Genomic DNA, 15,791 nt, shown 5'->3' with positions numbered 1-15,791 from the left:
GAACCAAAGTATGATATGCTGGTAAGCAGTATGACTTATATCGCCCACAACTCACTTGTGTTCTACTCGTGCATATAACATCAACATATAAAACCTAGGCTCGGATGCCACTGTTGGGGAACGTAGTAATTTCAAAAAAATTCCTATGCACACGCAAGATCATGGTGATGCATAGCAATGAGAGGGGAGAGTGTGATCTACGTACCCTTGTAGATCGACAACGGAAGCGTTTGGTTGATGTAGTCGTACGTCTCCACGGCCCGATCGATCAAGAAGCTTGACTACGGCACCTCCGAGTTTTAGCACACGTTCAGCTCGATGACGATCCCTGGGCTCCGATCCAGCAAAGCATCGGGGAGGAGTTCCGTCAGCACGACAGCGTGGTGACGATCTTGATGTTCTACCGTCGCAGGGCTTCGCCTAAGCACTGCTACAATATGACCGAGGTGGAATATGGTGAAGGGGGGCACCGCACACGGCTAAGGAACGATCACGAAGATCAACTTGTGTCTATGGGGTGCCCCTTGCCTCAGTATATAAAGGATGGAGGAGGAGGAGGCCGGCCAAGGCAATTGGTGCGGCCAGGATGTGGAGTCCTACTAGGATTCCAAGTCCTAGTAGGAGTCCACCAAGAGGGGAGGAAGGGAGAAGGAAGTGGAGGAGAAAGAAAGGTGGCCGGCCCCCTTTTCCCTAGTCCAATTCAGACCAGAGGGGAGGGGGGCGCAGCAGCCCCTTGGCCCTTTCTCCTCTTCCCACTAAAGCCCATCAAGGCCCATTGCTTCTCCCGTAACTACCCGGTACTCCGAAAAATACCGGAATCACTCGAAACCTTTCCGATGTCCGAATATAGTCTTCCAATATATCGAACTTTACGTCTCGACCATTTTGAGACTCCTCGTCATGTCCCCGATCTCATCCGGGACTCCGAACTCCTTCGGTACATCAAAACTCATAAACTCATAATATAACTGTCATCGAAACCTTAAGCGTGCGGACCCTACGGGTTCGAGAACAATGTAGACATGACCGAGACACGTCTCCGGTCAATAACTAATAGCGGAACCTGGATGCTCATATTGGCTCCTACATATTCTACGAAGATCTTTATCGGTCAGACCGCATAACAACATACGTTGTTCCCTTTGTCATCGGTATGTTACTTGCCCGAGATTCGATCGTCGGTACCTCAATACCTAGTTCAATCTCGTTACCGGTAAGTCTCTTTACTCGTTCTGTAATACATCATCTCGCAACTAACTCATTAGTTGCAATGCTTGTAAGGCTTATGTGATGTGCATTACCGAGAGGGCCCAGAGATACCTCTCCGACAATCGGAGTGACAAATCCTAATCTCGAAATACGCCAACCCAACATGTACCTTTGGAGACACCTGTAGAGCACCGTTATAATCACCCATTTACGTTGTGACGTTTGGTAGCACACAAAGTGTTCCTCCGGCAAATGGGAGTTGCATAATCTCATAGTCATAGGAACATGTATAAGTCATGAAGAAAGCAATAGCAACATACTACACGATCGGGTGCTAAGCTAATGGAATGGGTCATGTCAATCAGATCATTCACCTAATGATGTGATCCCGTTAATCAAATAACAACTCTTTGTCCATGGTTAGGAAACATAACCATCTTTGATTAACGAGCTAGTCAAGTAGAGGCATACTAGTGACACTCTGTTTGTCTATGTATTCACACATGTATTATGTTTCCGGTTAATACAATTCTAGCATGAATAATAAACATTTATCATGATATAAGGAAATAAATAATAACTTTATTATTGCCTCTAGGGCATATTTCCTTCATCAGGGAGGGGGGACGAACACCGAATCAACTTCGCCTTTGTTAGCCAGTCCTGGTCAAAAAGCGAACTCTCAGAAATAACTTCATAACAAATGAGAGATAGTATGTTCGGCCGGAAGATTCCTTACCTGTTCGGCGGCGCGGTTACTGCTCAGGCCCATGTCCTCGATGATTTTCGGACACTCTACCTGAGGTCCGAAGAATGACTTGTACATCTCCTCGTGCGTCAGGCCGAGAAAATTTTGAATGACAGCGGTCCCTCGGGATTGAACTCCCACAAGCGAAGGGGCCGGCGTTTGCAAGGCTGGACTTGACGAACCAGCATAACTTGTATTACCGCAACCAAACTAAAATCTCCATTGAAGAGATCTCGAATGTGACTTTGCAGTATAGGCACGTCCTTGGCTGGACCCCAGCTCAGACCTCTGCTGATCCATGACATCAGTTGTAGTGGAGGGCCCGAGCGGAAAACAGGGGCGGCCGCCCACTTGGCACTTCTAGGAGCCGTGATGTAGAACCACTCCTGTTGCCACAATTCAGACACCTCTGGAATGGAACCTTTGGGCCATGGAGCTCCCGTCATCTTGCATATTGAGGCACCTCCACACGCTGCATGTTGCCCCTCGATCATCTTCAGCTTTACTTCAAAGGTCTTGAGCCATAGGCCAAAATGAGGGGTAACCCGGAGGAAGGCCTCACACATGACAATAAATGTCGTGATATGAATAAAGGAGTCCGGAGCTAGATCATGGAAATCTAGCCCGTAATAAAACATCAAACCCCTGACGAAAGGATCCAGAGCAAGGCCTAGACCTCGGAGGAAGTGGGAGACGAACACGACGTTCTCGTTGGGTTCGGGGGAGGGGACGGCCTGCCCTCGGGCAGGCAGCCGATGCAAAACCTCGGCTGTCAGATATCTGACCTCCCTCAACTTTTTGATGTCTTCTTCCGTGACGGAGGAAGGCACTCATCGACCTTGAAGGCTAGATCCAGACATGATTGAAGGTTCGGAGCACCTGACCTGAACTTTGGGTGTTTGAGCTTGAGGTGGGGGAAGGATTCGATTGAGCACGGGAGGGAAAAAATAAAGGCCTTGCCCCTTTATAAAGAGGGTGAATATCAAGCGTCCTCTCTGTGGCCGTTTGGACTTGCCTATAGTCTAGGAGTCCTACAAGCGGTTGGGTTACCCAGACCCGTATTGATGAGAATCCCGGAATAAGGGGACACGATCTCTGCTTCGACGAGACGTGCCAAGGAAACCGCCTCGCATGACATGCTGAGGTGGGACAATAAAACGATTCGAATAAAGGCTTGGCCGTGGTGCGATGTCACACTACGGAATACGTCAGCAGATTAGATTTGTGTAAATATTATTCTCTCTATGACAATATGTAGAAACTTATTTTGCAGAGCCGGACACTATCTTTGTGTTCAAAATCTTCTATGAAGTACTTGGAGGAGGAACCCGCCTTGCAATGCCGAAAACAATCTGCGCGCCAGACTCGTCCTCATTGAAGCCTGGTTCAGGGGCTACTGAGGGAGTCCTGGATTAGGGGGTGTCCGGATGGCCGGACTATACCTTCAGCCGGACTCCTGGACTATGAAGATACAAGATTGAAAACTTTGTCCCGTGTCCGGAAGGGACTTTCCTTGGCGTGGAAGGCAAAGCTTGGCGATACGGATATGTAGATCTCCTACCATTGTAACCGACTTTGTGTAACCCTAACCCTCTCCGATGTCTATATAAACCGGAGGGTTTTAGTCCGTAGGACAACATACAGAACAACAATCATACCATAGGCTAGCTGCTAGGGTTTAGCCTCTCCGATCTCGTGGTAGATCTACTCTTGTACTACCCATATCATCAATATTAATCAAGCATGACGTAGGGTTTTACCTCCATCAAGAGGGCCCGAACCTGGGTAAAACTTCGTGTCCCTTGCCTCCTGTTACCATCCGGCCTAGACGCACAGTTCGGGACCCCCTACCCGAGATCCGCCGGTTTTGACACCGACAGCGTGCATTCACCATTCGATGGAAAAACTTGGTGTTGGCGTCTCCCTCCTTTAAGTTTGAGATCCTAGAGCATTTCTTTCTCCTCGCCCGCTCAAGGACCGCAAGACTGACCACTCTTCTCTTTAGCTTTGCCCTCAAGTCTTTCTCCTCAGGCGAGAGCTCCCGGTCTTCTTGGGCGACGTCAAGGCGGGGTATCACCAAGAGGACCGCATGCAAGTGAAGCTTCGCCTTCGAGAAAAGTTTTCGACTCCACTCCGCTAGCCTGACACTAAATTTTTTCATCTTGTGGAAGAGTCGCAGGTACGGCTCCACATGAGGGCACACCTCGCTCCAAGCCTTGTCCACCACCTCCTGGAAGCCCGGCATGGACGTCCAAAAATTCTCAAACTTGAAGCAACGCGGTCTCCTTGGTCCACTATCATCCGCGAGAAGGAGAGGGCAGTGGTCCGAAAGCGAAGTGGAGAGAGCATGCAGCACATGGGTGCCGAAGGCAAGATCCCAATCCGTATTGCAGAAAAAAGAATTGAGCTTGCAAAGGATGGGGTTGTCTGGCTCGTTGCTCCAAGTGAAACGACGATTTTGCAGGTGTATCTTGCTGAGTTCGCATGCATGGAGGGTGTTACGGAACCGGTTGATACGGCCATGGTTGATGTTCCACTTATTCTTGTCGCGCGCGTGTTGTATTTGGTTGAAGTCACCCTGAGCGAGCCATTTGGTCCCTGGAGGTGGCTTTTGAGCCAGGAGCTCCGCGAAGAAGGCGTTTTTGCAAGAAGAGGCAGTAGGGCCATAGACCTCCTTGATCTTGAAGGATACCCCAGATTCGCGGATGAGGACTGTGGCTGATAGGCAATACACCAAGAGCACAATATCAGACACAACTACAACGTCGTCATCCCAAAGCAGCAGGATGCCGCCCCTAGTGCCCAGTGTCGGCCGGTGGGCAAAGCTTTTGAGCCTGGACCCTCCGAGGAAGGAAGCCGTAAACTGGTCCAACACCTCAAGTTTGGTCTCCTGTAAGCAAGCCAAATGACACGAAGTTGCAGCGATAGTCTCGTGAATAGTGGCCCGTCGGTTTGGGAAGTTTAATCCCCTTACATTCCAACTAAGAAAGTTAATTAGTTGTCCTAACATGATAAACTAGGGACCCTGACAACACAACAAACGAACACAACCTAGGTGCTGGATTGCACCTCCTCCTCATGGTCCAGCGCTACTGCGCCCCCATGGCTAATGAGGGCCCCCTCCACCGCAGCAACATGCGCGTCGTCGATCTTGAACAGGCCACGGAGAGCAGTCATGACATTCTCAGGCAGCCGATCCTTGAACTGGCGCTCAAATTGGTCGAGAGCCCGGGCGGTGATGTCTTCGTCGTTGCGGATGATGCCAATCGTGCGGCAGACCAGCCCCTGCGCTTCCTTTGCCATGGAAGTGGTGAAGCCCACCTTGCGCGCCTGAACGCGAGCACTGGTACGACGAAGCAAGAATCCTCCACCCTGGGACGTGATAGCAACCCGAACCAGCGTTTTGCGTCTCCTAGTTGGTGCCTTGACCGGGGAAGACTGAGGAGTCGGAAGTAGAGCCCGTTCCCGCTCCCAGAAAAGGGCCTCCATTGGCGTGGGCACCGCTGCCATCCCGCCAGCAGCGAGCGGGGTTCTAGGAGGGTCCTGCCTTGGAAGATTGGTGGAGTTGGCGATAGTGAGAACCCAGCAGCGCGCGGCAACGACGGTGTTGGGAGCGACAGCCGCAGAGGAGAGCACAAATCAGCCACCAACACACTAGCCCCCTCCACCCTGACCGCCACTGTCGCGCCCCTCGCAGCAGAGCGGGCATCAGCGCGCCTTGAACCTGACAAGGACGGCAGCACCGACGTAGGGGACAGCGGGGGAGAAGCCTGTGGCGTCAGGTTGTCGTTGGAGCGGTTCCGTTCGGAGCGTGGCGAGGGGCGACGGACGCGGGAACGGCCACGCACAGGCGGAGGCACCGCAGCGTCCATAATCGGCATGCCCTCAGTCGCCCGCACCAAGGCGTTGCTGGCAGCACCTGAGCCGGCCAGGAGCGCTGGCGACGGCTCCGACACGCCTTGCCTGCGCCTCCCGTCTCGCCCATCGTGCTGATCCCCATGGCGATCATCACGGCGGTGCTGCTCATCGCGCCGCCCTCCATCTTCTCTCCTGTTGCCATCCGCTCGGGATCTGCTCCGGAAGATCCTGCCCGCCGAGGACAGGTCACGGTCACCCTGCCTGCCGCGGTGGTCATCATGGTCCTCATGATCATCATCACACCGCTGGCCCCGCCCTCGGGCAGCAAGGGAGCTGTGGCTCTCCCTCGGCTGCCGCTCGCCGTCGATGACGCCCTTGGTCCAGTCGAAGGGGTGGCGCTGGGCATTCCTCGGGATGGTTGCCGGCGGCGTCCGGGCTGAAGTCCTCGATCAGCTCAAGGTGGATCAGCACCCTGTCCTCCAGCCCTTCCAGCCCCGGCCCAGCGGGGGTGGCACCGCCGATAGGCTGTTGGCTAGGCCTGTCGACGATGGTGGACCACATCACCTTGGGGATGGCCGACGAATTGGTAGTCCAGGCCCACAGGCTCACCATCGAGGCGTCCTCCTTCTGCAAAGTAGCGATGTCGAAGTAGTGTAGAATGGTGTTCTCGCCCAGGATCTTGGCGATCTCCTCCTCTCCTCAAGCGTGCATGGGAACATTCTCCAAGCAAAGATGGACATGGTAGTGCATCTTGGTGACCTTGGAGTGGGCGTTGGCACGCCACTTGGTGGCATGGATGTCGAGGTTGCGGTGCGGGAAGCGGCCCCTGGAGGTGAGCCCGTTGCGGTGGTGGGGGTGCTGGAAGGTTACCAGGAAGTCCTTCGGGAAGAACGGGACAAAGTTGAAGTAGCCCCTGGCGATGTTGGTCTCTGCCTCGATGGCGCGCGCAATTTCCTCCTCGTTGACCTGCGACCGGTTCCCCCCAGCCAGATTAGGGCCACGTTGGAGGCGAGAAGGGCTGCCTGCAGCTCCATTGCCGAGGTGGAGAGGAGCACCACGTGCCCCTCGCTCGGACGAGAGGTCGCGTCACCAAGGCGTGGCATCGTGCCTCGGTTGGCCGGGAGCGGCGGGGAGGGGGCTGGCGGGAGGACGGCGGCCAGATTGGTGGGCGCAGAAGCTGGAAGTGGGGGGACGACGGGCGCAGGGGCCGACAGAGGAGAGCGGACAGAGGGATTATGACGAAGCGGCTGCTGCTGGAGCCTGAGCGAGCACCCGCGAGCAAAGTGGCCCTGCCGGTCACAGTAATTGCAGCGCACCGGGTCTCTACACTCCCAGGCGAAGTGGCCGGTGCCCCGGCAGTTGAAACAGAGTAAGTCATCCCTTCTCTTGAATGCACGCGGCGGAGGTCGCTGGCGATTGAATGCATCTTGCGGCTGAAGCGCCGGGCGCCTTGAATGCAGGGGAGGGATGGCCGGTGAGGAGCGCCACCAAAACGGAGGCCTCACCACCTGCCACTCCGCGGCAAGGCGACCCGGTGGAGAGGGGGCACGCCGCCCAACATCAGCACGCGGCGGAGAGAGACTTGAAGGCACCCATCCCGGATTCACGGACATATATAGTCTCTATAATGGAATCTCTAAAAAGATTGTTATTTAAGAATCGAAGGGAGTATGTGTCAGGCATGGCAGCGGCTAAGTGATGGTGCTGCTGAGTGTAAATCAGAGGTCCAATGTCTGATGCTATAGTTAGGGTTAGTGGTTAGAGACTATCACAAGCTAGTGGCCACCACGTCAATGCTAAAATATGGTTCAAAGTGGAATAAAATATGTGATTAAGAATGCAAAAGCTACAAAGACTCAATAACTGTTATCCACAATGTCAATGTCAAGCCGTCCGGCTTCGATAGGGGAGGTCGACAGCGGCGCGTGGCGGCTCATTCTAACAGAAGTAGTGGTCGTTTGGTGGTGCAGAGTCCTCGATGTAATTTTTATTATGTTTGGTGTGCTTTGACTTCTCCTAAACCTTTATAGTAGATTTGAGTCCTTTTCACAAAAAAGAATGCACCAAAAAGTAACTTTGGTTAATATGCCATTATGTAAAAAAATGTGGTTCAAAATGGAATTTCTTATCTTCCGGAAAAATTGGGTTGGTCTTTTGATGGACTCTTGGTTCACAAGATTTCCAAAAAAAGAAAGAAGAAACTTAGAAGACAGTGAGAACAATTGTATCACAAGGCATGCACATTATAATTTTAGGTTTGAAATTTATAAGCTCTAATTTCTATTAATACAACACAAGGATCACCGCGTCATTTGTAACAACAAAAGCAACATAACAAAGCAAACAAACTTCCGGGAATAACCAAAGCACGCACAACCCTCGCCATTGAAGAGTTACATGGCCATAGAGAAGGGCCAACGACAAGGAATAAAAGGCAGTCTCTCATAGCATCATCATTGAAAACAATAACAATCAATGAACGGGTCTTTGGCAGGCGAGACACAATCAATGGATGGGTACTGTCAATGAGGATATATCGGGAGCTGCGACTTTGATTAGCGGCAGGAGTTCCGAGCGTACAACAATTATGTGAGTAGTTGCGTAGCGTTGGAGTGGGAGTGTCAATTGGCATCGCCGTCTTGTGGTGAGAGCCGGGAAACTTTTCTTATAACTAATTCCTTCTTCTGTAAAGTTTAGATACGCTCTTGGCGTGCTCTAAAAAACAATAACAATGTAAAATCAGGCCCGTAACTGAAGCGACAAGACAGACTCCAACAATCCCCCCTTTTCTTGAGCTTTCACCCATCGGTAAGCTAAAGCACTCCAGGACACCACCCAGCTCGAAGAGCTTTCCTCCCAATTTAGCCGCTCTTATTTTGTGTGCCATGCACTCATAATTGACCAGAAATTCAACCAATAACCGACTATACGAATCAGGACAAAAAGAGGATCAGAGATCCTTTTCACTCAAAACAAGCATCGTTGTCTAGAAATCAGGCTTTTATTTTGCTTTCCAAAACTAGGCAGCCATGTGCTAGATAACTCGTGCATATTGTTTGGCACACTGCTGAAATTGAAAAGCACATCTCAAAATTCTCCGTATCAATCAAGCCATTGAAAACAAGAGAGGCGATTAATGGCACGCAGGTGCGGGGACACCGACCCCATTTTTCTTTTAGCTTTCAATTTTGGATCTTTTATATCTTTTGAACCAACAATCTTATTTATATTTCATTTGCGTATTTGTGTGACTTGTGACGAGGGCTTTAAAACCACACCACTCCTAAATAAATTTTGACAAGTTTTTAAAAATTCACCTAGTTTCAACGGTTCAAACTTGATACAAGCGAATGAAAAAAATCACCAAGTTTCATAAACTAAATCTTAAAACTTGGTGTGTCCTTATGCGAAAACCAACGAATTTGCAATCGCGAAGCAATCGTGCAGACATGCACGACTGGATAGGTATGCGCCCCCGCACCCCCTGTGAATTTCTTGACGAAACAACCTAAGAACAAGGTATTAATAGTTACATCCTTGCCACGAGAAATAAAGTTCATTTCCTTCTCATCAGCTCTGAAGCAAATTTTCTTTTGCCAGAATATTATTCCTTAGTATTCGCCAAAGAAAAAAAGTATAGTTCTTAGAGGAATCTTAACTAAGGGAAATCTATGGAATTAAGGATGACCTCCTTCTACAAAGATCTCACAATGAGTTTTCCGGTGAGCATTTAGAGTTCATTTAATGGAATCCCATGTGTCAGTAATAATAGTATGAAACTTGGTGACATTATCGCGTTAAACCAAATATCTTCACACGTGGTTCTTGTACATAATCCCACCTATTTGTGAGAACATAACCATAGAAATCCCTTTTGTGAAACAAATACTATATAATTTTGGATACGATTGGTTTAAAGGTTTACTGCCAATCCAACAATCTTCCTAAAATCTGGCATTCCCCGTATATCCATTTTGTTTCTTACGGCATGTGTAAAAGATATTTGTAACTTCGACCAGACCCAAACTGTGAGTCCCCAAGTTTGTGTCTGACACGAGAGCAAAATTGCTTTTCACTTCATATATAATTAAGTAAGAAGTTATTACAATCGTTCATTAAAGGATTCACCACGCAGGGCAGAACATTGTTAACATTTTTTTCCAGCATAACAGTTTCGTTGTGGCCCCCACCCCACCCTGTTTATTATCAAGACTCCGAAATCCTTTGGCTAACAATACCTATTCATAAAACATAATGTCAACTAGTCTTGATTGCCACGCAGTTGTTGGTCTAAAGAAATCGAGTCTTTTCCTCCCTCTTGCTCTAAAGAAATCAAGGCAGGAGGACATCATGGAGAATACTCCCTCCGTTTTAAGCTTAAGCACGACTGTACGTGGACCAATCTTCATTAAGCTTAAAGCTTGCTTCCTCCATTTCTAAATATAAGTCCTTTAAAGATTTCAATACGGTCTGCATAGGGAGCAAAATGAATGGATCTATACTCCAAGATATATGTCTATGTATACATTCATGTGTAGTTTTTATTAAAATCTTAAAAAAAAACTTATGTTTAGGGACCAAGGAGTAGATGACAAAGTTAGCTCTGGACCAAACATCTTTCTCCGTTTTCTCCTAGCAATGAATGCATCGAACATACTGTAGTTCAATGTCAGAGCAACAGAAATATCAAAGCATGCATGCACGCGTGCATGCTCCTGCTGCTTGCGTGTCACCGGTGGATGGCACGGTACGGCGTACCCATCCAGCCCCTGGGCAGTGGGCACGCAAGCAACACCCGTCCAAAGCGTACGACGCGTCGACAGCGGCTTGTCACTTGCACGGTGCGCCGATGATCGATGTGGCCAGCCACATCATCCACCTATTTGGCCCGGTCCAATGCACGCTACGTCGCTAGAGTACGTTTTTGTCCTCTAGATTTTGTACGCATCGGCTTCGCATTACACCCAATCATTCAATAAGCGAGCCATCAAGCGGATTATGATTCTTGGCAATGATGATGTGCGTAGAAGCACACCACGGTAGACGCAAGACAAGAACGGCAGCAACGGCGAGCCAATCTGATCTGCATGGAGATCATCATACAGCGGCCGGGAGGGAGGTGAGACGTGGCTACAGCGGCGGGGCAAGGGGACATGCAACATGCACGGCGGCCCCCCTCTCCCACTTGTTGCTCTGCACCACCGGAGACGGAAATGAGGGTAAACCGAGAAAGTAAAAAAAAAAACAAGCTTGGGTTTCTATGGTATGTTGAACTGAAATTCACCCGTTTTAAGACCTTATAAGTGACTGCCTAACCGTTTGACCGGTACAGCGTAAACATGTGAAATGAAACAATACTCTGGTACAGGCGAACAGCGTAAGAATACAACTTTAAATTCCTGTAGGGCAGGACATAGTAGGAGTGTACAAATCTGCCCGAGCAGGTAAAAGATGCACTGCATGATACACCGTTTAAATCACGAGCTATCACTGTGTGAGCCACCTCAACTTTCAACCCACGTAGTACAGTAGACCAAATTAATCATGAATGGTACTACACAGAAGCTTTAACAGGATTTCAGATGAAACGGCCCAGTTACAGTGAGGATTTGAGAAAACAGTCCCGTGTTCCAAACACTGGTCGAAACGTATAAGCTTTACTGCCAGAGTTTCAGCAGAAACAGCTCAGTTTCAGTTCAGCCGAGCAATCAATCCAGCGTTGCAAGCAGTGCTCCAGAAGCCCATTTTTTATGGCGGTCGATCGAACGGCTGGCGAGGGCATCCCGCCACGTGACTGACGGTGCACACTGCATAGCAGGCATCTTTCTCGTCTCAGACACGAGGCCGCGCGCGGCTCCCAACCCAATCAATCATAAAGTCGTCAGTCTCGTAAAAGTTTTCACCTTTCTTCCTCCGATCTTCCCATCCCATCCAACCTCGCTCTGCTCTGCCCACCGCCCCCACCTCCCACTCCTCTCCTGCCTCCTCCCGCGCCCGCCATGAACGAACCCGCGGCGTAGGACCGTGAACCGAACCAACCATGGGCCGCGCGAGGGCCAGGGACGCCGCCCACGGCGGCGCCAAGTCGTTCCCGTCGCCGGCCTCGTCCTCGGCGTCGTCGTCCGAGTTCGAGTTCACGGTGACGCAGTCGCCGGGGGCCAAGCAGCGGTCGGCGGCGCAGCTGTGCCCCGCCGACGACCTCTTCTACAAGGGCCAGCTGCTGCCGCTGCACCTGTCGCCGCGCATCTCCATGGTGCGCACGCTGCTGCTCGCGTCGGCCTCCACCTCCTCCGCCTCCGCCTCCGACTCCACCTCCGCCTCCAACTCCTCCCGCGACTCCAACGGCAGCACCTCCTCCTCCTTCTCCACCGACTGCGCCGCGCTGCTGCTCCCGGACTCCGCGCCCTCCTCCTCCCGCCCCAGCTCCGCCGCCGACGACGACCGCCACCTCAACCTGCTCCGGGGGACCGCCTCCTACGCCGGGCTCCCGCCGGCCAAGCGCACCGGCAAGCAGTACCTCTCCTCCTTCGCCACCCGCTTCTCCTCCGTCTTCCTCCACCGCGGCGGCGCGCCGGCCGCCAAGAAGCCGTCCAACAAGTCGCTCGCCAAGGAGGTGATCAAGAAGTACGCCAAGAAGGTGAAGCCCCTGTACGAGAAGCTGTCCCAGATCCCCAAGAACCAGAACCACCAGCCTCAGCCGCAGCCTCCGGCGCAGCAGCAGCAGCAGTGTTTCAAGAAGCCGTTCAGCTTCTCGATCCGGAAGAAGCGGGGCGACGAAGACCACGCTGCCGCGTCCGCGGCGGCGGCAGCGGCGGAGGTGAGCACCGGCAAGTACGCGCACTCAAACTCGTTCTCCGGGAACCTCCGGTTCCCGCGTCAGAAGCGGTGCGCGGCGAGCTGCCCGTCGTCGATGCGGTCGTCGCCGAACCACTCCGGGATGCTCTCCTTCGGCGGAGCGGGCGGCGTGGGCTTCCCCGACGTGCCGGCCGCGGCGGCGGCGGCCATGACAAGCAGCATTGGCATGCGGCCCGTGTCGCTGTCGGCGGCGTCGTCGTCGTCGATGGAGGAGCTCCAGAGCGCCATCGAGGGCGCCATCGCGCACTGCAAGAACACGATGGGCGGCGTCGTGTCCCTGTGCCCGCGCAAGGTGCCGGCGGCGGCCGGCGAGATCAGCGCGTTCTGAGCGCGCGCGGGTGCATGCATGCACGCACGCACTAGGATTCGTGCGGGGAGCTGAGTAAGGCTGATTAATCAGTGGTATCCATCCATGTGTTAATTTTTGTTGGTTTAATTAGCTTCGTGTCCTTTGGGCAAGACTTTAAGGCGATGTTAGTAAATAAGGGTAGTTCGAAGGGGTAAAGTGAGACTCTAATCCTGCCTTTGGACGTCTTTTCTCCCGGAGTGTGAAATTTGCATCGGCGTCCTCCAAATATTGCGTCAATAATCCGAATACGTCAAACCCATCTAAGAAGCGTAAAAGTTGCAGGAAATGCTATAAGATAGGCTGGTTGTATTTCAGTGAAAATATCATAGAGAGTCTTAATTTGGGTATTTCACTGAAAATATCATCTTCTGGAGTAGTAGCATTTGTATTGGCAGTGATATTTTTGCTTGAAAGGAGGGAAAATTGCCGAATGAAATCCATAGATTTATGAAGTTAAATTTGTGATGGAGGTGCGGATGCAAATACCTCATGCTCCGGAGAAGAGGTGTGCAGAATCCTTTGTTAACTAGACCGGGATATACTACCCTTCCAAGAAAAAGGTTAGGAGTGGGATTTTGGTCTAATGCTGTGGCCGTCTCAGCTAGTGGTGTCAAATTTTGTTTTGTAATGCTGTCCCGAGACAAGTGTTTATTCAGCTAATCCTAATATAGTTTGGCTCCTGTACTTGAGATTTGGTGTATGATTAGTAGTGTTGCTTCACAAAAACATTGCTATGATCTTTGTTCCCCCTCTTTCCATGTGTTCATTTCTTGTAAATTTTCGCATCATTGCTTACAAAGTTGTACTAACTACAAGCTGACAAAGTGACAATGGGCCATTGGTAATGAATCATAAGCACTTTCCATCAGCTCTAAGGCCGCCCGTAATGAAGCAACTAGTATTAAATTCTTGGCAACCCTACATTAGGCCGTTGTAGCTTCCCGTGGGAGATGGGTTTTGCTGGAGCAGCGGTGGATCTCTTCTCTCGTAGCAGGCGGCACAAGAAGTTAAAAGTGGTTGCAACGATCGCCTCGCTAGATCTGGCCCTCCACGTATGTCCTTGCACATGTGCGGGCTGGTTAAAGTCAGATCTTAGCTTGAGATTAGACACGGCATGTTTGACTGTCTCTGTTCAAGCCAAGATAGATAGGTACTCCCTCCGTTCGAAAATACTTGTCATCAAAATGAATAAAATAAGATGTAGATGTATATTAGTTCTAGATACATTCTTTTTTATCTATTTTGATGACGAGTATTTTCGGACAGAGGGAGTAGATAGATAGGTGAGGAATCTTTGGAGGGGTCATTCAACAACCGGGACGACGACACATGATTAACTTTTCTGCCTACGCTTGCCGTCCTCTCATCATATATTCTACTACTGCTTAATAAACTAGCGCAAATTGGCTAGACAGGTTAAGCCACAGTAGACAAAGTTACTCTACTGTAGTGGTAGTACATGAAAGATTAGGAAGAAATATACAAGTCCTTGTGGTGATGGTTATGGTAGGGTCTGATGTTACTGTGAAGAAATTACAGAGCCCATGTTGCTGTGGGCAGTGAGAGGCAGAGAGATTCTCTTCCTGCTGTTGCGTGTGGAGACGCCGTTGCCGAGGCGAGGTGGCCGCCACATGCGGGCAGCTGGCTGGGCTGGCCGTCGTGCCCGAGGCCGTAGAGTGAATAGGCAGTAGATGCACGTTGATGTTCGGACAGTACCTGTAGGGTTGAGAAGGACGCGTCAACATTCATTGCAAGTTGCGGCGAAAGGAGCCACTGAAATTCGCCGCGCAAGGAAACTCGACTCGCACAAATTTCTTCCAAACTTAACTCCGGCAGTCGTACTACTAGTACTAGCCGCCTGTCCAAAAATTCGTAACCGATCGCCAAGAATTGATGAACTAGCATTGATGCCGATCGCCAAGAATTGACGACTTGAACGATTATGTTGTTTTTCTATAATTCCACGTTCCGTGGCCGGCAACCGGATTTCAACGGTACTAGCGATGCGCGTAGACATTCTGTGAACGCTTGTTAGAGCATCCGATCCGGCTGGGGGCGGGCTCGCTCGCTGATTCAACGCGTCGGTGCACCCAAGTCGCGTTTCTAACTTTTAACCAGAGATGATGAAGTAGCTGTCACTCAGACTCAGGACTCACGACTCGCGTCATCGACAGAGAATAAGGCCAACTCCACCGCGCGACCCAAACGGACGTTCGTTTTGTCCTGTTTTTGTCCTTTTGAGTAGAGATTTGGGATCGTGTCCGGGCCTGTTCTGGAATGCGGTGGCCGTGCGCCCAGCGCGCCGCCGCATCCTTTTGCCCCATCATATTCGTCGGGGCCAAGAAATGCCCAAATTTACATTAAAACTAGTTTCGAACCCAATTTTTTGTCTGAAAATTAAAATAGTTTTACAAATCAATTGAAATTGTTTTTAATAAAATAGTTCTACAACCAAATCAAAATTGTCTTGACTGAACATAAAATGGACAAATACATCTATTGGTTGCCAATGTGATCCCACACGTGCTCAACCAAGTCATTTTGAAGATTCACATGAGTGTGCCAATCACGCATCTCACGGTGGAATTGGGCAAACTGTTCAAATGTGGCCGGGTCTTGGTGCAGGGGCTCAATATTTTCACCTTGATAATCAAATCCTTGGTCGAAGATACTCTCATCACACTCGTCCTCGACGATCATGTTGTGCATGATCACACAAGCAGTCATCACCTCCCAAAGCTTCCCTTCATCCCATGACAGTGCAGGGTTTCG

The 15,791-nt window shown here is 50.7% G+C and overlaps 1 protein-coding gene across 1 annotated transcript; it reads left to right on the top strand.

The window, feature by feature from the left end:
- The first annotated feature begins 11,668 nt into the window (after nt 1-11,668).
- LOC119277977 (probable membrane-associated kinase regulator 1) lies at nt 11,669-13,705 on the top strand. Its single transcript, XM_037559336.1, has one exon. It carries the CDS (start codon nt 11,856-11,858, stop codon nt 12,996-12,998), a length of 1,143 nt encoding a protein of 380 aa, XP_037415233.1. The 5' UTR covers nt 11,669-11,855; the 3' UTR covers nt 12,999-13,705.
- The last annotated feature ends 2,086 nt before the right edge of the window (nt 13,706-15,791 follow it).

The sequence above is a fragment of the Triticum dicoccoides genome, chromosome 1A (genome assembly GCF_002162155.2).
Source record: "Triticum dicoccoides isolate Atlit2015 ecotype Zavitan chromosome 1A, WEW_v2.0, whole genome shotgun sequence".
In the NCBI taxonomy this organism is placed as follows: domain Eukaryota; kingdom Viridiplantae; phylum Streptophyta; class Magnoliopsida; order Poales; family Poaceae; genus Triticum; species Triticum dicoccoides.
This window is presented reverse-complemented; position numbering and strand designations above follow the sequence as displayed.

Excerpts from the sequence above, each read along its gene's own strand:
- LOC119277977 (XM_037559336.1), top strand. The coding sequence starts at position 11,856 with ATGGGCCGCGCGAGGGCCAGGGACGCCGCCCACGGCGGCGCCAAGTCG.